At 40.7% G+C, this 21,788-nt stretch overlaps 1 protein-coding gene across 1 annotated transcript in view; it reads left to right on the top strand.

Moving 5' to 3' along the window:
• Positions 1 to 600: 600 nt before the first annotated feature.
• The window catches only part of NHSL1 (NHS like 1), a 103,753-nt gene continuing 82,565 nt past the window's right edge, over positions 601 to 21,788 (top strand). The window contains exon 1 of the mRNA XM_034990775.1: positions 601 to 1,105. Within this exon, the coding sequence (XP_034846666.1) occupies positions 1,090 to 1,105 (16 nt within the window). The 5' untranslated portion in view covers positions 601 to 1,089. The remainder of the gene's footprint in view (positions 1,106 to 21,788) is intronic.

Raw genomic sequence — 21,788 nt, 5'->3', positions numbered from 1 at the left:
GGAGTCGAAAGGAAGACCTGCACACAGGAACGGGCCTTGCAAACAATGGCCACTTCCGGTGGCCAGGGGGTTCGAGAGTCTCCGAGCATCTCGAGGGCACTCACAGTTCAGACAGTACTTTCAAGCAGGGTCCTCCCAAGGCCACATTTGTAGACCATTTCTCTTTAGATAGGCAGTCAAATGACTTCGATGGCTTTTTAACCCGTGCTAAAAACTCTACAGTAATCTTGAACTCAGCCGAGTGAATTTAGCTTTTCGATGGAGGAGAGGTTGGACAGTCCGATTATGGCTGCAGCTGAGTGAGAAATTCACATCCTCCGATGCCGACGTAAGTGGACTGATCTTTGTTTCCTCATTTGAGAAATGGCAATGCTGTGGAAGCGTGACACACTTCAGATTTGTATCCTAACACTCCAGTTTTTACTAGCAGTGGTAGTGGTAATAACGACAGTCAGCACTTCCACAGTGCTTACTCCTTGTTCGACACTGTTGAGTGCTTCACATAGACCCACCCATTTATATCGACTCCCAACAGCTGTGTGCAGAGTTTCACACCATAATGTTTAGTGCTAATTATGTCCCGGTATATGAGTTGTTCTACGCCAGAAAACAAAAAGAAAGTTAAGAATATGAGTAACCAAGGAATAATGAGGTCAAAGAATAGGAGTCATAATTAATAGCAAAGAGTTAAACCAAATCAAGTGATTTCCTTTTTGTGTTGTTGATCACGTGAGGTCCTGCATCTGGTGCAATGGAAAATGCTGATAAGACAAACAAACGGGCTTGCCCTGACGCAGTTCTGCCCTGGACTAAGTGAACAGTGACTGCTCACCCCCGGCGCCCCTCACTTTCCAAGATGATCCTGGCTGATTCCATGGTGTGAAACAGCGTATGAGAGATAGGGAGGTGTCAGCAGCTCAGCCCAGAAAGCCGGGGATTGGGCAGTAGCTTCCTGTAATCACAGTTGCTGGCTGAGTGCCCCGCTCTCTGGCAGTGAATGTGGGGAGGTGGGCTGGGAGACAGCTGTGCCTAGCACTGCAGGCTCCATGGGACCGTAGAGCACCGGCCCCTCCATGGAACTGCTTCAGAATGTTCTGCCTGAAAGGTGAGGGGGCTTTGGGTCCATTTGGGTGGTGAAGTTTTAGTTAGGAGAACCATCATCTGGCATCAGTCTTAAGTCACAGGGCTAAGCTAGCACTATTAAAATCAAAGTTTGGGGGAGTTTGCAAGTATGAAAGTGAAAAAGTCATTGTTCTTTTGTTGTTGTTGCAAACAGGAAGAAAGACCTCCTGCTGGGGAGATGGAATTTTCTTTTAGATAGAAAGGATATTTCTGTGTTTTGTATGCGTTTGTCATTGACAAAAGTAGTTACAAGTTTAAAATTAAGGAATCTTAATGAAAGTAGGAATGGTTTACAGTTGTAGCATATGAGTTCTACCAGAGAAGTTTTTATGGGTTAAGTTGCTCCTGTAAAGGATCAGAGTGAATGGGAAGGGGAAAGGGATTCTATTGCTTGAAGCTTTGATGTGTGAATTCAGGAATGAAATTAATTTTCTTGTAGAACATACTTCTTGTTCTAGCTATGTACAGATGATAGTGCTTACTAAGTACTGTAAGATGGTGAATAGAGGAGTATATACAGAGACTCCCTGATTAGTTAGGGAGTGTTTCCTCTTTTTAGGCAATTATTTTTTCTTCAAACTCTAATTTTTGTTCCAACTCCTGTCTTAATGTAATTAATTTAGACATTTGAGAGTGTGTTTGTCTATGAGATTGTTGGAATGGAAGAGTTAAAATGAATTCTCTTGGAACCAGAGTAGACTATTTTGTTCATATCTTTCAGTGTATGTCATTCTGTTGATGGGAAATTCTTGACAGCTTTTCAGCTTTTGGAAATGAAGTGGTCCTGGCTGGCTGGCTTTGCTGATTTCTTCTTTGTCCACAAAGCCCATTAATGAGTTGTAGACATGGATTCTCTAGTTTCCACCTTTACAGATTTCACTCTAATTTGACACCTTAAAAACCACCAAAGTCTTTAATATGAAACTTTGAGTTTGGTGTATTTGTTTCCATGGGTGGTACACATTTGATGAAATCAAGGGGGTAAAAACAAACAAGAACATCACATTTTTATCTCCCTAAGAGTTCAATTAGTTAATTAGTTCTTGCTATTGGAGAGTATCTAGTTGCAGTGGATTTCTAAAGAGCTCTGTAAGACTGAAATGAATTTGAATAGTTCTGAAAAATAATTTTAGGTGAAATGACTTATGGGCTCTCATGATGCTGTTTGTTAAAAAAATTGTTTGCTCAAAAAAAAAAAAGTAACGATGACGAGCCAGAATTCAGTATTATGGGAGGAGGGTGTATGCTAAGCTAGTGTAATTTCCACAGTGTAGTTGAAATCATTATGATCTAATGATAGCTTAAGGTTTAGGATTTTTTAATTGAATGCAGGTGTGGAGTTGTTGCAGGGTATGACTTCTGCAGCTTCAGCATATTTGTCTCCACCCATTCCCATAACAGCAATTTCATTTTATTAAAGAATCTATCAATTTCATGGACTCTTAGTTTCCGTGGTAACTTAGGAAAGTTTAGAAAGTCAAGTGAATGGCATGTGATGACAAGCAAGAACTTTTGTGCTGAAGTGTGTGTTCAAATCAGGAATCCACCATCCCCCTTAAAGCCCACTTTCTGATCTGCCAGCAGACAGGACCAACAGTCGACATTTGGCTCTCTTCCTGTGATTTATAGCCTCTTGATTTACAATAATGATTTTTAGGTTGCCCTTCCATGCTTCCGATGAGGCAGACTCATGAGAAAGTACTGGTGAGTGAGACTGAACACAGGAATATGAAGGGCTACTTGCAGATGCTTTGTGTTTCTTACCATGTTTGTGTTTCCCTCTGTTGGAGACTTTTTCAGAGGCTTTCATTAATTGGCCTATTTCTATGGCTAGCTGAGGTTCTAGGGGCTCTTGAGTCTGTGGTTATGATTAGCACTGACGTTAAAGGAAAACATGATTGCCCTTCGTTTGGGTAAATCATGTTCCTGCGTATTTTTTTTTTAACTGTTGAGAGAAAACATTCACATCAGACGGTCTTCCATATTGCTGCAGGGTTTCCTCTTTCTCCATTTAGACTGTTTTTTTTCTAAAGTCATGTCTACTCAGCCTTTGGTCGATTTGGTGCTAGAAAAAAATGCCTTCTTGGAAGAGAGATGTCATCTTTGTCATTGCTGTCTGCTATTATAACTCACATAGTTATAGTCACTCTCTATTATTGCCATTGAAGTAGCTCAGATCCATTCACTCCACCCACATTCATTTTGTGTGAACAATGTCTGAGCTCCCAGTCTCTGAGAAGATGTTCTCTTAAGTTCTGCCAAGATCCCTGTGGTTAACAAAGCTCTGGTGTGTTGTTCCTTCATTGTGTCATCAATGATCCACCATGGTCTAGGAAGTAAGTTTCCGGCTGATCAGATAATATGATTAACAGCTAACTACCGTGCGTATATTGTAAACCATTCGTGGATTACACTATTCAAAATATTAGAATAAAATATTCTTACCACCAATACTGAGTGGAACACAAGTTTCTCTGAAATGATTCAGAATGCAAATTTCTTAATTACGGCACTCCAGCTTCCTCTTTGTAAATATTAATTATCTTCGCAGTGCATCTCTAACTGTGAAGACTGTTTTTAGTTCCTTTTAATTTCCAATCCATCACAGACAGATACTTTATAAAACAACATTATGTGCTATGTGATGTCAGCACCGTGTCAAACAGCTATATGAGTCCTTAAGCATTTAATCTTGCTTCCTGTAGTACTCTTGCTGCAGACTGGTAACAAAGCGTTGGCCAACTGGCACTGGTTAGTAGACAAATCTGTATTCGTTTCCTAGAGCTTCTGTAACAAGTTACCCGTAGGTAAGTGGCTTAAAACAGACATTTCTTCTCTCATAATCTAGAAGCTAGAATCCAAAATCAAGGTGTTGGTAGGGTCCCTTCTCCTCTGAAGTCTCTTACGGAGAGTCTTTCCTTGCTTCTTCCAGTTTCTGGTGGCCTCGGGTATTTCTTGGCTTGTGGTAGCATCTGTGGCCCTGTTTTCACATGGCCTTCTTCCTGGGGTATCTCTGTAATTTTTATATAAGGACAAGTGTCATTGGATTTCAGGCCCACCCTAATTCAGAATATGACCTCATCTTAAGTGATGACATCTGCAAGGACTCTCTTTCCAAATAAGGCCACATTCTGAGGTTCCTGGTAGACATGGATTTACGGGGACACTGTTCAACCCATTAGAGCAGACCATGTGTAAAATCACACAATTGAAGGTAGCCTTACAAGAGGTATTTAATGGCGAGCGCCTCACTGTAAGAATGACTATCCAGCATAGCTGCTTTGATGATGCGTTTGAAGCTCATGGCGGTGCAAGCTTATGTGCAGGCAGAAGGGTGAAGAATGGACCCACTATGGTCAGTCACCCTAAAGAAAATGTTGCCTTTTTCTTTCCTATAAATGATCCAGTTTTCTTCATGAACTCTTATCCTCCTGAGAAAGGGAAAAACAAAAAAACAAAATTAAACTTGGTTCACTGCAGTCATCTCAGTGCGAGCCAAAATTTAAATGGTTGCATTAGCTAGCTCAGTCTTTGGGATGACTCAGTCTTTCAGAATTCTCCTGTTATCCTCCCTCTCTCCAAAGTGGATTTTGTTGCTAAGTCTTCTCCTTATTAATATAGCACAAGTGATGCATGCTAAATTACGTACTTTTGAATCATTGTCATATTCATGACATAATTTTAAAAATTGCAAAGCAATTTATATATGTAGTTGAAAATAAAGTGTTAGAAAATAAAAGTTGAGAAAATAAAGTATTATTTTAAAAATGTCATTCTTAATGTGGAAAGGAATAATACATATATCCTTTTGTGGTCCAAGAATAATTTCACTGTTGTTTTATGAGCATCATGGACCTTTAGTTTCTGAGTTTAGTATTGGGTTTTACCTGGTCAGCATTCTCTCTGGGGATTTAAACCTGGCTTTGGTGTGTTGGACTAGATTCTTGTCCTTTCTCAGCCCTTACTGTCATTTGAGATCTAGAAATCCCAGTTTCATGGATTGGAAAAGTGGTAAATTCTATGGAATGGGTGTATCCCAGCTGCCTGCATGCTCAGCATGGTAAGGTCCTGTCTTTATCCTTTTCTACTTCACAAGTTACAGACTTAGGAAAGCCTTTAGGTTGTCTAATAATAGCAAAGAGTTATGTTGGAGATTACAGCTATGAACTATCTCAAGCATGTGCTTCTGCTCCCATGAGGGCCGTTCATACTAGAAACTCAGCTCTCTCCCTCCTCATGCATCCTGGAACAGATCACAGACTGCTTTCCAGTTGTCTCGTGTATGTTGTGCATGTAAAAGAATTCCTTAGATTCTTTTCTTGGCAGCATTTGGAAAATAATGTCTGGAATCAGAAACAGATTTGTTATTTCTGTGCTGAAACAAGTGTATTTTTCAAGTTAGCTAGCAAGTAACCATTCGCTCTGGAAGGTTCCCCACCCCCTTCTTAAATCAGTATTAAACTGGGGGCGCCTGGGTGGCTCAGTTGGTTAAGCAACTGCCTTCAGCTCAGGTCATGATCCCACGGTCCTGGGATCGAGTCCCGCATCGGGCTCCCTGCTCAGAGCAGGGAGCCTGCTTCTCCCTCTCCCACTCCCCCTGCTTGTGTTCCCTCTCTCGCTGTGTCTCTCTCTGTCAAATAAATAAATAAAATCTTTAAAAAAAAAAATCAGTATTAAACTGCCAAGGAAGCATTGAGCAAAGTTTATACTATTTTGCTATTTCATTCTGAGCATCACTTTTAAAGACTTTAATAATCAAAATGCAGAGTGATCTTGAGAATGTTGCATCTTTGTGAATCTGGACATTTTACTAAGCATACATTTAGATTTTAAATTTTACTTAAATTAGCAGCAGCTTTTAGAACTATAGTCCTTCAAGTTTTTCCTATTTTCCCTCCTCCTTTCATTTAAAAATTTCATATAATTGTTAGTCAATAACCTACAGCTACCAAGGGGAATTCACATTTGCTCAATCTGCAATTTAAAGTAGCACTTTTAATAAACACACTGGTGATAGCATGCATTTTTCAAACTGGCGGGCAAAGCCCTTGAAATTTAATAAACCAAACAAAGCTAGCCCTTTATTTCCTTTGTCTTTCCCTTGAAAATTCTATCATGCTTTCTAGTTCTTTCTTCCTTGTGCTATAAAACAAAATCTTGTTTTTAAATATATTAATGGAAGAAGCCAGATCACCATGCTAAATAGATGATACAATATAAACTAGGAGATGCTATCCTTAAAGGAGTGAAAAGGCAGTTAACAGAGCTTTGCTGCCTGAAGCTCACAGAGCTGGGGGTCTGCATATTTCTGGAGCATGCTCTGTGCAAAGATAATGCTCTCGGTAATTTGGTGGAACTGAATCAAATGACTCAAATTACCGAAAGCACTGGCAAAGGTTTCAGTTAAGTTATCCATTTTAATATCTCCTGTTCCATTTTTACCTATTCTTGTCTCCTCTTTTTTCCTGTCTTTATAGTCCCCCCCCCCTTTCCTCTTCCGATTGCCTGTTGGGGGAGCTGTATCATACCTAAGCTGGATTGAACTCCCTCTAGGTTCAGAGGTGTGATCAGTAGTCTGCACACGCGTTAGTAAAGGTGATAGTTAATAGACGAAGGCAAATGGATCAGTGTGATGAAAGCAGTTTACCACTCGGGACACCATGTCACCACCATCAAGCAGGCACAAAGGTATGCAGGGGTATGTATTTTCCCATTTTAAACATCAGAAGGAAACACCGCTTGAAAACAACCTAAGGGTCTTTAAGCAATTAATAGCTTTTGCATGATTAAGCAGCTTGTCAAGATTTTTTATTGGGGGACACTAGGTGGGAAGGTAGATATTCTTAAATTGAAAAATGTCAATTATTTTATAAAATCATATACAGCAATTGAATTTGAAATGAGGAGATCTTAATTTGACAGGCAATGTAACGACACACTACTTGGTGTAACGTTAGCAGTGTTCATCCTCCACGTGCTGATTACATGACACTTATCAGGTTTTATTAACTTCAGGTTTAAATTTTTATTGTTGTTACTGTCAAAATGAGGCTGATACCGAGAGCCTGTGAGACAAAAAGCCGTGCTGACTTGAACTCGGGTTTAATTTGTGTATGTGTGTGGGGGGGGAGTGCAAAGTAAGAGAAGTGTGAGCATTCATGACCACTTTTTCTTTGGAATGTCTTCTTACAACAAAAAGCTACAAATAACATAAAATGAGCTTTAGGAACGGGGTGAAGTATAATGTAAGTAAATTTCTATTTAAATGGAGAGTGGTTTTCAAAGGTCAGATTATGTATGTTTGTTCTTGAGAAATTTTGCAAGACAGCATTTGAAAACAAAGAGAAAATCTCTGCTTTGGTGACCGCAAGAAGATATCTGTGGTCTTTCTTTCAAAACTGTGCAAGCTTCGTTGTTCCTGAAACTTTGCAATGAAAGTTGTGACAAATGCCTCTGCTCTCCCAAGTGAGCCACTGTTCACAGTAGGAATGGGAGTGAGGGAAGGCTGCTCTGGGGCTTCTGAGGGTGTTCTCAGGAAGGGGGCGCAGAGGGTGTCCACATTGTTCAGGGCATGCTCAGGAGAGAGGCGGAGAGTCCAGGAGATTCTAGAGTTGGCAGAAGATCAGCTGGGGAGACTGATTTACACCAGAAGTTAAGAGCAGTGGCTTTTCTGTTTCAAACGGAAGTTCTTCAGCAAGTGCCTGGAGATGAGATGATAAGGCAGAGCAGAAGAAAATGAAGCATGTGGAGGCCTTCGCACCCCCTGGTCCTCCATTGCTCTATCCCAGACATCTCCTGCAAATTGCGTTTTTGCTTAATCCAGACGCTTTCCTGATGATCAGAGCTGGTCCCTTCTTTTTTTCCTGGAAAAGTGTTAACTAAACAGAATACCCAGGTTTATGCAAAAAAGGCCAGTACTCTCCCAAGGTGGCTAATTGTATATCTAAATTCATCCAAAATCTGTTGATATTCTGAAATACCTCTGGAGTTCATCTTATCTGGCCAAAATGTTTTGATAGAATTTTAGGCATAAGAGTTTATTTGTCTGGGGCACAAGGGAGGCTCAGTCACTTAAGCGTCCAACTCGATCTCAGCTAAGGTCTTGATCTCAGGGTTGTGAGTTCAAGCCCCCCATTGGGCTCCATGCTGGGTATGGAGCCTACTTAAAAAAATGTTTATTCGTCAGATATTGATGGGCACTGACCGTATGCCAGGCCGTCCCCTCGTCTGTCTCCAGGAAAGCCTTCCATCTCTGATGCTCCTGGGTTCCTTCAGCAACCAAGACCTCTGGCTGCTTTCCTGTCCATTTGCAAGCACTTTTGGGGGTTCCTCTTTCCCCAAGGTGGACTTTGAGAACAAAGCAAAGCCAGAGAGTTTTTAAAGGATTTCCCTGCCAATTATGACACAAATAACAAGAGTAGAGTAGTTAACAGGGTCGTGAAGAAGGCTCAGTAAATCCCAACTCAGTCCCTTCGTAATATAAGCTTGAGTAAAATCTCCTTAGCTTTTAGAATACAACTACCTGATAAAATATTGAGGATTAAATAATAACATAGAATAAGATGCTGGGCATTTTCTCACAAATATGTAGTAATGCTATTTAAATTTGACCTGAGTGCTCTATAAAGTTACTGATTAGACCTACCTTGGGCTTGTGGAAGTAAAGACTAATTTGTACCTTAATATGTGAATCTGCTGTAACTGTACAGGGAGAAAGCTATCCTTTTGGATTGGTATCACAGCATATTTACACCAATTTTTGTAAAAGTTTTCTGTAATCACAGTTGGATAAATACACCCGGATGAATACGAAGTATTAAAAGTCACATTTACTGGCAAACACGCATGATGGCAGTACAAGGATTTTGAAAGCCATAGAAGCCAGCGAGAGTGTCCTGATACCAGCCTGATTCTGATCGCTTCAGTGCCAGTGTTTGCTGCCACAGCAATTGAGACAAAACCTTTCCTTTCTGGAAACGTTTCCTGGCAGAGCAAGATCTTGCTAAAAAATTGAAGCAAGATTTGGACTACTTCTGATGCCTTTTATAAAGTTGTTTTGTTTTCACGCAATCTCTCCATAATTTTATGAGCAGAATGGTTGGATGGATGGATCTTTACATGGGTAGCAGTGTCCTTATTTTCAATTGACTGCTGAGTGAGGAATTGGTAATGAAGTCTCCTTATTGCTGGGTTATTTCTCATCTCACTATATTCCTAATTGTTCATTAACTGGTGGCCCACTTTCCATCTCAGATAGAATAGGCTAGTAAATGTAAATGTCCAGCTGAATTGTTGGTAAATTAGAATGGAAGTTTAAAACAAATAGCATACTGGAAAGATGACATTGTATATCCATCCCTCCAAAAATGCAGTCCATAAACAACGAAAGGACTGAATACAGATGGGTATATTTTTGATGGCTTTAAGCTTGTTTTGAGTATAAAACATCAGTTTGATGTTTACCATCACTTTGAGATTTGGGTTTATCAGACTGTACCTATAGAGACGGCTTCTTCTCAGTTCCCTACTCAGAGCACTAAAGCTTAAATGTCCAGTGTCTTTTCTGCTTCCCACAGAAAGTAAATGTTGGTATGGCAAATGTTATGAATCTTTATGTGCTTTTTGGCTTATGATAGCAAATTTGGCTGGAAATGTGTTTATGTTACTTGCTCCCTGCCCCTCACTCACCTTCATGAAATTGTTGAATGGATCCATTGTTGGCATGTTATCTGCAGGAGATAAAATGTCTGGGAGCTGAGGGGAAAACAGGAGCCCCTGAAATAGATGAGATGCCTTCGGCACATGACATACCCAAGGGTTCTCCCAGACTATTTTGGACTGTGTTTGACTAGATTTTCTTTGCTTTAATTTCCCCTTTACCTCATTTTAACATTGGAAAGTGACCTCCATGTTCTGTGCATGAAAAGCAGCTATCTTTCTCTGTCTCTTGCTTGATATTGCCCCCTAGCAGCAATGATGTCAGACTAAATGGATGCCCTGTAGAGAAATGAGAGAATAGGCTTCTCTCTGCCAGAGTACTGCTTCCCTCACACCCAGTGAGAATCCTTACTATGAGGTAGTTCTCTAGTCAGTGTCGAGAGTCCTTTGCTGTTTTCCAGTAAGGGAATCTAGTATTTGTGATATGCTGTTTCTATTTCTATTTGTGATATGATATTTCTATTTCCAGCCTGGACCTCTCCCCTAAACGTCAAATATGAATACCCATCCGCCCACTCCACATTTCCAACTGGATGTCTAGGAGACATCATGAATACATCAAACTCCTGGTCCCCCTCGCACTCGCCCCCATATCTGTTCCACTGCGGCCTTCCTCATTTCAGTCAGGGGGCAAATGCATCTTTCCAGTTGCTTAGGCCCAAAATCTTGAAGTCATATATGCCTCCTTTTTCTTTCATACCCCACATTCAGTGTGTCAGAAAATCGCATTGACTCGATCTTTAAAATCCTTTCCACAATCTGACTACCTCCCAGACAGCCACTGCCCCCTCCCTGCCTGAGTCCCACCTTAGTTTCCCTTTCCAGACTCTTTCAACCCAGCGGCCCGAGTCAACCCTTAAAAACATAAGTGATGGTTCCACTCCTTTGCTCAAAACTACATTTCACTTGAAGTAAAAGCTCGAGTCTTGGCAATTTCTCTGTATTTTGGGGGTGTCAATCATGGGCCAAACCTAAGCCATAGAGAATAGGGGGTTGTTACCTAAGCTACAGGGCTTGCAGCTATGTCAAATCCTCTAGTCTGGTGGAAAAGGAAAAAGAGTCCCAGGTGAGTCATGTTCTTGTTTGATGCTCACAGAAGGTGTGATCTTAAACGGGATTCCTTTGTGTTCTCCGCAATGGGAATGAAGATCATTCTACCCTATCTCATTTTCGCATTAAAAGTAGCAATCTGTGGATTTAATGCAGCTACCCGGATGTACCTTTAGTCTTTACTAAATAGGCTTGATAAGAGTTTTGGTTGGGATTTTGGAAAATTGATCCCCATGGCTTTTTTGATAGGGAGCCTATCAAAGCAATAGGGAGCCTATCCAAGTTAGAAAGCTCACTTATATGTTTAGTAAGCAGCTCAGTTTTTATTCTTATGCATATATTTGTTTTGCTGAGTTTTATGTGTTATTAGGAGTAGCAAAAGTCCTCTCATGATGAGTGCAGGATATTTTCCTCTTTTGTAATACCATAACTTTTTCTTTCATAACATTATTAAAATGGAGGGCAGGTTCTGACCCCCTCACTAAGTGTGATTTGCGTGTTCTTTGGGACATGTACTACTTTTTGTGTGTGGTAGTGATTGATGCTTTGGCTTCCCTACTAGATTCTGAGTTCCTTGGGGCCTAGCGCATTAGCTTGACCACGAAGGAATTCCAGTTGGTATTTGTAGATTAAAGGCATGGAATGTAATATGTAACCTAGTTTAGGTGATATGGACTTTAGACATCGCTCCCCCTGAAAATAAGTGGGCTTTTTTGAGGATAGCTTAAAATATAAAAGTGGATTTTTCTACATTCAGCTGAAAATATGTAGGCAATAAGCAGAGCAAGAAAGATTTTTAACTTTCAGAGTCTTATTTTCTGTTAACAACCGGATAGAAAAATCTAATGCAACAATTTCAATCATAAATGGCTTGTAAGAGTGGGAAGCTGGTATAAAGGAGAAAGGAAATGTATTTCTAGAAATTCAAACATTGTGGTGATGGGGAGGGAGGTACATTTCTCAGGTGCCTTCTTGGTCTTTGAAGTGGCTGTTCACTCAGGGAGATGGCCAGTCCCCTCCTGGTTCCTCCCAAGCCCCATTCTGAAGGGCTTGTGCTCTCTTGACTAGGGGATTGAGGACTTACTCACCAATGAGAAACACACCCTGATCCAAGCACTTCCTTCCCTCTTAGGTTTAAACACACACACACCACCACCACCACCACTCCAATGCATAGTCTAGTGAATGGGCATTTGAGCATGGACAAAAAAAGAAAAGTGGTAAAATTATCTTTAGAAGTATGGATTATTTTCTCTTAGCAGATCATTTAAATATGTGATGTGTTTTTTGTTTTTGGTTTTTTTTTCATTTAACATCTGTTTAAATAATTCCATTGGAATTTTACTTCCTTTGGTCTTCTCATCCCTTCTTCTAAATGTTCAGATCTGCTGGATGATTTTCTAAGGTTCCCCTATATGCAGTTCATTCTATTTCCTTTATAACCTTTGTTCCCCATTTTCTTTGTAAATATGCATACAATACGGTCACTGTGTTTTTCTGTCTGTACTAGGTACCATGAGAACAAGCTGGTTATTATTCAGAACCTTATGTCAGAGTACATCTAGAGGTGCTCTATTAATATCTGTTGAGTGGATTGAGTGCTTAGCTGCGTTAGGGACTTTATTCCTTCCCTTTATCACTGTTATGGTTATTAAAAGTTACAAGAACTTTGACCTAGAGGTTGTCTTTTCAGCTCAAAAAAATGAAGATGACAGACCCATCATTTTAATGACCACTTGAGATCTTACTAAAATACCCATTCAGGATTATGAGCCTGAAGTCTTCTTGATGTTTTTAACCATGAGTAAAGTTTCTGCACGTGAAGCAGAAAGACTTTTAACCTGGGAATCAGACAAGAGTTTCTGATCCCAAGTCTATCATTTACTGACTCTGAGGAAGCCACTTAGGCTCTCTGAGCCATTTTCCCCTTCTAATAAGTAGAAGTGACTGTCCTGCCTGCTTGGTGGGGTGATTCTGTGGGAACCACATGAGATGAGGCGCCTGGAATGTGGTGGGAAACTGGCAGTCCTCTGTCTCCTTCTCTCCCCTTCTCCTACACTTCCTGTCAGTTCTCCCTCTTGAATATGCTCTGTCCTCTCTGTCGCCTGGGCCAGCACTGCCTTAGTGTGGTGACTAGCAGTATTTTATTCTTTTTCTGGCTTATCAGTCTCCTAACACCCTGATTTTAGTTTACTTGCTCTTGGGACGTACCCAGCCTCTCTCCAGAATGTGGTTTCTTCTCTGGTAGACACTCCTCAGTCCCCTCACCATATCATTGTTTTTAGGATAAAGTCAGCTTCCTTACCATGATTTAGACAAGCCCTTCATGAAAGAATGCCTCCCTGTTTTCCTCTTCAGCTTCAGTTCCTAGTAGTGGCTCCCCCATTCTATATTCACCATCTTTGTTCCTCTTTATCTACATGTGCCAGGACCCTCTGCTTAGCAGGAATTTCTGTTTCTCCCCTGGTGCATCATCCTAACATTTAGATTAGACGAACAGGACTCCGTTCAGACGTTACCTCCTGTAGAAACCCTCCGCACTAGCCTTCCCAAGCTCGTCTTAACTTCTCTGGGCCACCTGCCACATTGTCATCCAGCAGTTTTCTTGTGCGAGGCAGTAAAGGCAGGGAACGTGTTCTTCATTGTCCTTGATGCCAAGAATCACATCACTGTTGGTGGTTGAATTAATGCATTAATACTTGAAAATTTTTAAAAATATGAGGGAAAGTTCTGGGGTATCATCTGGCTTAGTATTAGAAACAAAGTAGAGGGCGGCTGGGTGGCTCAGTTGGTTAAGCGACTGCCTTCGGCTCAGGTCATGATCCTGGAGTCCCTGGATCGAGTCCCGCATCGGGCTCCCTGCTTGGCAGGGAGTCTGCTTCTCCCTCTGACCCTCTCATGCTCTATCTCATTCTCTGTCTCAAATAAATAAATAAAATCTTAAAAAAAAAAAAAAAAGAAAGAAAGAAAGAAACAAAGTAGAAAACATTACCCTACCTATGTATAAAGTTACAAACTGTTTCACACCTGGGATTCTGTGCCTCATTCCAGATGTTCTCTGTAGATAATTTCTCAGGTGCTGAAATGCACAAAAAGTTTCAATTAAGATTATTTGCCTTGGAAGGAGAAGTAACTAGGCCAAGAAATGCTAAAATAATTTGGATTTTACCAGGGAACATCATGTTTGGGATGCAGCACCGCAGTATTCTATAAGGGTTCGTGACATGGATGATGTCAGCCAGAGCTAGGTATTCAGGATGAGGGACGTAGTGTTCATTACCTGGAATGGTGGTGCAAACTAGAAATAGTAACTCATTCAAGGAAACACAGATAAACAGTTAATGATTGATCCATAACTGATTATCAAGGTGAAACGGTCTGAGTCATCTGGCCTTGAAGGAATCCAAATAATGGAACACTCCACCCTGCCAACTCTGATGGGCAAAATTTTGGCCCCCAGGACTTTTATCCCCCAGTGCCATGCCTGTCAATGTGTTCTACATGGCAAAGCAGGACTTTGCAGATGATGTAGTTAAGGCTACTCCTCGGCAACCTTAAAGGGAGAGTAGCCTGGGTTATCCGCGTGGGTCTGATGCATCACAGGAACCTTTAAGAGCAGAGCTTTCTCCCAGCTGCTGGCAAAGGCGACGTCAGGGAGGTTCTAAGCCTGGGAAGGATTCAGTCTGTTGCCTGCTTGAAGATGAAGGGAACCACTAGGAAACCGTGAGAAGGAACTGAATTTTACCAACAACCTGAATGAGCTTGGAAGCAGATACTCCTCTACAGTCCCCAAATAGGAGGCCAGTCAACACCTTGATGTAGGCCTTGCGAAATCTTAACCAGAGGACCCAGAAGCCTTCTGGACTTTGGGCCTACAGAATGGTGAGATAATAAATGGGTATTGTTTTAAGGTGCCAAATTCATGATAATTTGTTAAAACAGCAGTAGAGAACTACTACACCAACAAAACAAAAAATGGGGCTGGGGTATGGGAACTTCTTGCTTTGGGGACCTTTCCATTAGGAAGACTTGATTTCCAGTGGACCTTAATATTGAATGGACCAAGTTTGAGAACACTAGAATTGAATGCCCTTTCTGACAGTTGTAAGGGGTCTTTATTTCTGGCTGCCTGAGAACTCTCCCTGATGTCTGGAGCATCATAGTTGATCCAAGGCATGCCCCTGAGTGTGTCTCAGACTCCTATGGCCTCTAAGGGAAAATCAAGGCTGATCGTACATTATCATATGCTGACTTTGTCCAGGAACAGTTAACAATAATAAATTAGAGAAATGAAGATTGTTTTTGGTAGTAGAATATCAAAGGCTCATTCTCAGTTTTTCCAAGTGTTGTGTAAGTAGGACATCTGAGATGTTTACTTCTTTTTAGCACTGTTTTTCTAATGTTGCCTTTGTGAGAGCCATCCTGTTGGTCAAAGGTCCCCTCAAAGCCCAATGCTTGAAATATACTTGCTTTTTGTTAATAAAAATAGAGGAGTTGGTTTGATGTCCTTTAGGAAATACTGTACTCTCACTGCAATTCTAAAAGCCTTGTATTTTAGTTGTGCAGTGCAGGATAGGCAAAAGTCTTAAGTTTGGGCTATGCTTTGCCAATGTGGTGAATTTATCTATATGAAATATTAGAGCAGTTGGCTTGGTATCAGTTGGCTTGAAATATTAGAACAGTGGTGTCTGCATAGGGTGATAATAATAGAGTCAGAAATTAACAGAGCTGATAACCCTACTTAATCACTCACCTTTGTAGGAATTAAGTGACAAGTGCCTACAGCTTTCTAGAGGAAAAATCATGAATTATACATTTATTCCTCTCAAACATGAAATAACAGGCTCATAAATAATTCTTTCAATGACTAGTCAAAGAATGAAAATTAAAAAGACAGTCTACTGACTTGATGGGCCACTGCTGCCAACAAAGTTTAAACACCTGACAGTTTTTTGTTTGTGTGTCTGCTTTGGTTGTTTTATATGTGTACCAAATTTCAGCTGTAATCCTTAATTTGGAAATGAGCTTTATTTGATCTGCACATTAATTTCATCATTCAGAGATTGTCTACATTTCCTTTTCTAAGCTAGTCTCTCTTCTGTATCTTAGCATATTTGATCTTTTTTATTTTGAAAGAAACATTTACTTAGGGGTGCCTGGGTGGCTCAGTCTGTTAAGCGTCCGACTCTTGGTTTTGGCTCAGGTCATGATCTCAGGGTCGTGAGATCGAGCCCCACATTGGGCTCCTCGCTCAGTGTGGAGTCTCCTTGAGTTTCTCTCTCCCTCTCCCTCTGCTCCTACTCTGTGCACGTGCACACGGACATACTGTCTCTCTCTAAAATAAATCTTAAAACAACAACAACAAAGAAACATTTACTTAGTATGAGAGCAAATCCACTAAACAGTAGTGTTTGAAGACCAGGCTGGCTACTAAATTATAACACCGCACTTCCTTTCTTCCTTGGTCCTAAAACCTGGCACAATTATTAACCCGAATCTGCTTTGATTTTTTTTTTTTTTTCTTCTAAATATGTTCACCTCTTCTTCCTGAATGGAAACCTTGGAAACCTTTAGCTCTTTCTCTCCATTCTACCATTCTCCCTTCTCTCTTTTTTAAAAAAACAAAAGATTTTATTTATTTATTTGACAGAGAGAGAGACCGCGAGAGAGGGAACACAAGCAGGGGGAGTGGGAAAGAGAGAAGCAGGCTTCCCGCCGAGCAGGGAGCCTGATGCCGGGCTCGATCCCAGGACCCTGGGATCATGACCTGAGCCGAAGGCAGTTGCTTAACCGACTGAGCCACTCAGGCGCCCCTCCCTTAATTCTTTCTTACTCCAGCTATTCCTGGAGTGTTAGGAATATATTCTAAAAAAGTAAATAGCAGAAACAAAATCTTGATATTTTAGGCTTATCATATAGGCATGTGAAATAATATTGACTTATGAAGCCTTATAATCATGCCAGATAACTTGCTTTCTCCCCATAATCCTCTCATCTGAGTCTTAGATATACAATTTACCTGTTCCCAGTAAATGACAAAATGTGAATCGGAAAATGGCCCATGGATCCTCTGGGAGGAATTACAGGAGGAATAAATAAGAAGCAGGGTCTGACATCTCATTCACAGGTTCTTGTTTGGGGCTTTCTAATCCCTGATGACTTGGGCTTTATCAGTAGAACTATGCGGCCATCTCACTTAACTTCCCTGCGTCTCTGCTCTTTCCTTGCTAAACTACAGATGGTAATTCCCTCACTGATAAGATTTTCATGAACTTTAAATGGGCTAATACACGGAAAGCTGGCCTGGAACCTTGGCTCGTGACCCAGTAACTGTTAACTGATGTTTTTCTTTCTGTCCTGTGTATGTTAAATGCTCACAGCCTCTGCACTTCTAACTGGTATTTGTCAGACTGTCGGGCCAAACAGGATCTTTTCACTTTGGGTTTTCAGTTTCCTAAGTGGATTGGTAAGGGTCCTGGTATATACCCACTTCTTTTCTACTTTTCATATGTAAATGCCCTCCGCAAATGTCTGGACACTGGTAATCCTGCTGCACTCTGACTTGCCATTTAACGTGAGCTATAAATTCAGGGGCTCCTTACGGATGTAAATGAGGGGATTTGTTTTCATGGTGTGACAAGCCTTAGAAGCCTCATAAACTCTTTTGTCACTTCAGATTTTAAAAAGAATTTTTTTTTCACTCCCTGCTTCCCAGCTTGAGAGTCTCACACTGCTGTTTGTTGAGTACAGTTGGAATGGTCATCAAAATGTCTGTATGGTTTTTGGTGTTTCACGGTGTTTTTTTCCTCTGAACTTAACTAAAGTTTCCAAAATATGTAACTATGAAAGAAATCCTTATCTGTACAAAATCCAGTACAGCCTCACAGAGCTGGTCTTGACCTCCTCCGTCAATGGGATAAAGAGGAGGAGACAGAGGAGGGGAGACAGATTTGGGTACTGCTTATGCAGCTGGCTCAATTTGCTTTTCCTGTTTAAACATGGCAAAGCAAAGACAAGCTAAAGTTACATACACGACAGGGTATATTACCTTTTAAAGCGTATCTTTAAGTGCAAAGAGGCAGGATAAATGCTAGGGGAGTTTCAAAAAAAAAGGTATCAAGAATGACAGACTTCTTATGGATTCTGTCAAGATGGATTTTAGTCAACTTGAGACCTCATATCAGGTTATTTTAAAATTCATTAGGATTACAGATAAAAAGAAAGAAAAGAAGATATTTGAATACAAAAGTAGACTCTTTAGAAAGTAGTGACACAGAGAAAGTTAAATTTCAAAACTGATGGGACGTAGCCAAAACTGCATGCAGAGGAAAATGAGTAAACCTAACATGTTTTTATTTTTAAACAAAAAAGAATAAAAATCAAGCTCTTGACTTGAGGAAAAGTATAAAGGAACATAGTGATTGAAAAGCCTTATAATAAAAATGGGAGAAAAATGGCAAGCCCACTGGAATGAGTTTCATGTGTCGTAGGTGTTCTGGGTAAAAAAGACAGCAGGGAGGTGTCCTATACAAGAAGGAAGAGAAATGAGAGCTGTATATGGCAAAATATATTTTAACATTACGACTTGGGAACCCAAGAGCACATTTTAAAATTTATTTTTAATCTTGGGATCATTTTGGCCAAATATTTTCAAATATTTTTTTTTCTAAAAGACTTCCTTATAAGATCCCTAAAACATTTCTCCAGCACTTAAGTTGTCCTTAGAACTCCCCGGCATGCATCAGCCCAGCTAACCTCTGTTTTGTTTTGCAGCAAAAGTAGATCCATGGTTTTATATCTTCTAGCTTTGGGCGCATCATATAGTGAGTATGTAGGACTGAATCCTTGCTGCTTCTGACAAGCCCGAAGCATTCTCTCCTTTATCTATCTCTATCACATTATGTTGTGCCCAAAATGGAAGTGAGAGCTCAACTCGTGCCCTTCTATCATTTCAGATGTGAAACACCCAAGGCCTGGAAACATTGAGGTTCCAGGTCTCACATAGAGGGTGAGAACTAGAAATTGCTTTCCTGGGCTAAAGACCACTGTCTTCAGCATAGTCTGGGGACAGCCCAGTTGCTATATACACCGACCCTTTCAAGAGCCTTTCAAGCAGTTTTCTTTTCTCTTTAGCTTTTATTACATGAAGTTTGGCAAGCAGGGCTTCCATCATTCAGATGATTTTCAGGAAGACTCTCTTTTTAGTTTACTTCTGATATTTAGGAATGGCCCTGGGATAATTTTTATGATATCCTTCAATATCTTAAAGCTCTGTTTTTACTGAAGTGCCCATTTACTATGGGAAGAAAACCGTTAAATCACTGTACTAGTCTTTCCTTTTTGGAAGACTTTTTGGCAGTATCTGCTAAAGCTGAATATACTCATTCCCTCTAAACCAGCAACTTCCCCTTCTAGGAATATGCTCAACATCAAGGTATAAATGTGTTCACCAAATGACATCTATGAGGATGTCCAAAGCTATGCTACTCATAAAAGCCCCAAACTAGAAAAAAGCCAAATGGGCATCAATCCTGCAATGGATAAGTGTTCTCTTCACCATACAGCAATAAGAATAAACCAACTACTGCCACGTGCATCCCATGGATGAATCTCACAAACATAACGTGGAGTGAAATAAACCAAACACAGAAAGTATGGTTCTAATCATATAAAATTCAAAACCAGGCAAAACTAACCTCTGGAACCGTGTCAGGGTAGCGATCACCTTCGGGGATGGCGGTAGTGACCATGGAGGCCATAAACAGAGCTCTGGGAGCTGATCATCATCTGCATCTTGATCTGGGTACTGGTAACGTGGGCACTCACGTGGTGACACACATATTTTGCGTACTTTTCTGTGCCTAATAAAAAGTTTGCTTAAAGTCCAGGCTTAATTTGAGCTTTTAGTTCTCCTGCTTTGTTTGAATCTGTGTTGGGCTCAGCTGTCTGTCTGCTTTGCTAAGTGCTCATTCCTGCCTTAGGTATTCCCAGAGGTCCTCTTACACGGTGAGTAAGTAGGAGGAAGCCTCCAGGATCGCAAACCTGGTTTGAATTCTTGCCCCACCACTTGGCATACTTAATGGCTTTTGGAAATTACTTAGCTTCTTTCTGAGCCACCATTTCCTCAACTTGAAACATGGGGAAAATACAAGCTCCAACACCCTACAGCTGTGATGTGAGTTACATGAGATATTGTGCATGAAATGCTCAGCTCAGAGGAAGCACCATTTGCTTCTAGCTATTATTTTTCTTTTGTTTCCCTAAAGACTGTACTGTGCTTTTAACATAGGGAGCAGTCTTGCCATTTGGCATCAGGCTGGACCTACAGCATAGACACAGCTTTGGGCTTTCCATTCTTAAGTCCTTGGAGATTTCACACTCTCAATTACTTCATAGTCTTGATTCTAAATCGGTTAACCAATCAAGAATTCCTCTCTCAGTCTACTGTCTTCTATTCCTGGAGTTACTTGCTTCAGCTTTTTTATCTTAAAAAATTCTCTTTAATCTACTGCTCCCCCTCACCTTAATTTTGTCTTGATAAGTAGAAAAAAAATGCTGGGTGAGCTGTAAGACTTGATCGGTGGATTTTCTTTAATGGCCTTGATGGGTACATTCTGCGCAAATGAGTGCCTCTTCTCAGGAATGTTCAGAACTTGAATCCAGCCATTGTTAGTTGGTAGAAAGATGATGTCTGCCAGTGTTGTACAGAGAGGTCATGAAAGGGTGCAGGGGTGGGGGGATGTGGAGAGATGGAGGCCCTTTCTTTTTTCAATTAATGAAACTCATTAATTCAGAAAATAATTCCCAGCCTTTCTGCCTGAAGATTATTGTCATTCATTAACCCAGATAGTTGAATCCTGTTTTGTAGTGTGAATCTAAAAAAGGCTCTGCAGTGGCTTGGGGACTCAGAAACAAATTAAGAGATCTTGAAGAAAAACCAAACATTTTTGGAAAAGGAAATTATTTAACTTATCTATATAAGTTAAATATATAATGATATAAACTTATTTCAGTTAAATATATAATTATATAAACTTATTTCAGTTTTTGAAATTACCTGACCTCACATATCCTTCAGTGCTTGCATATTTTTCTATCTTGACAGCAAAATTTAGTAATCAATCAAGTGGTCTACATCTGATCTTCCTGCTCCCCCACCTCCTCTTCGCTTTTTCATCCATCAGAATCTGGATTTCTGGTCCTCTGCTGCACTGTGCGTTCTCCTCAGGGATACTAAAGCTTCCATGTTGCCGGATGCAATGCCCAGGGTTCTCTCTTTGCCTTATTAGCATTTTCTATGAAGTTACCTACTACGTTTTCCCTCCTCAAAAGGATTTCCTCTCTTAATTTCAAGAAACTACTTCTGCCACTTCTGGCTCCTGCAGGGGATCCCCCTCCTCTTTTTCTAAGGAAGAACCACAGGGTTCAATCTTGTGTTCTCTTGTATGCCTGCCTTCTTTCCCTAAGTGCTCTCAGTCAATGGCTTTGAGTACCTTCTGTATGCTCATTTCCAAGTTGTTTTTAATCTCCAGTCCTGGCCTCTCTTCTGAGCTTCATGCATCTGCCCATGTGAGATTTCCACTTGTGTGTCTAATAGACCGCTCCCATGTAGGATGTCTGGGTTCCTTTCCCCTCCAGCCATTCCTCCTCCCGGGTTTCCCTTCTCTGCAAATGGCATCACCGGCCTCCACCCAGGCATCTTAGGGGGGAAGAGTGGAGTTCTCTCTGATCCCTGCCTTTCTCTCCATCCCACATCTATCTAATCTTTCTGTTCCACCTCCAGAATCTATTTTGAATCCACCCATTTTTCTTTTTTCAACACTAGTTCAGGCTGCCATCATTTCTTGCACAGTTCATAACAATAACTTCCTAATTTTACTTGCCCATACCCAGTCCGT

The sequence above is a fragment of the Mirounga leonina genome, unplaced genomic scaffold, assembly GCF_011800145.1.
Source record: "Mirounga leonina isolate KUSES-001 unplaced genomic scaffold, KU_Mleo_1.0 Mir_53, whole genome shotgun sequence".
NCBI classification, from domain to species: domain Eukaryota; kingdom Metazoa; phylum Chordata; class Mammalia; order Carnivora; family Phocidae; genus Mirounga; species Mirounga leonina.
Note: the sequence above shows the minus strand (reverse complement) of the source record. Positions and strands in the feature narration are given on the sequence as shown.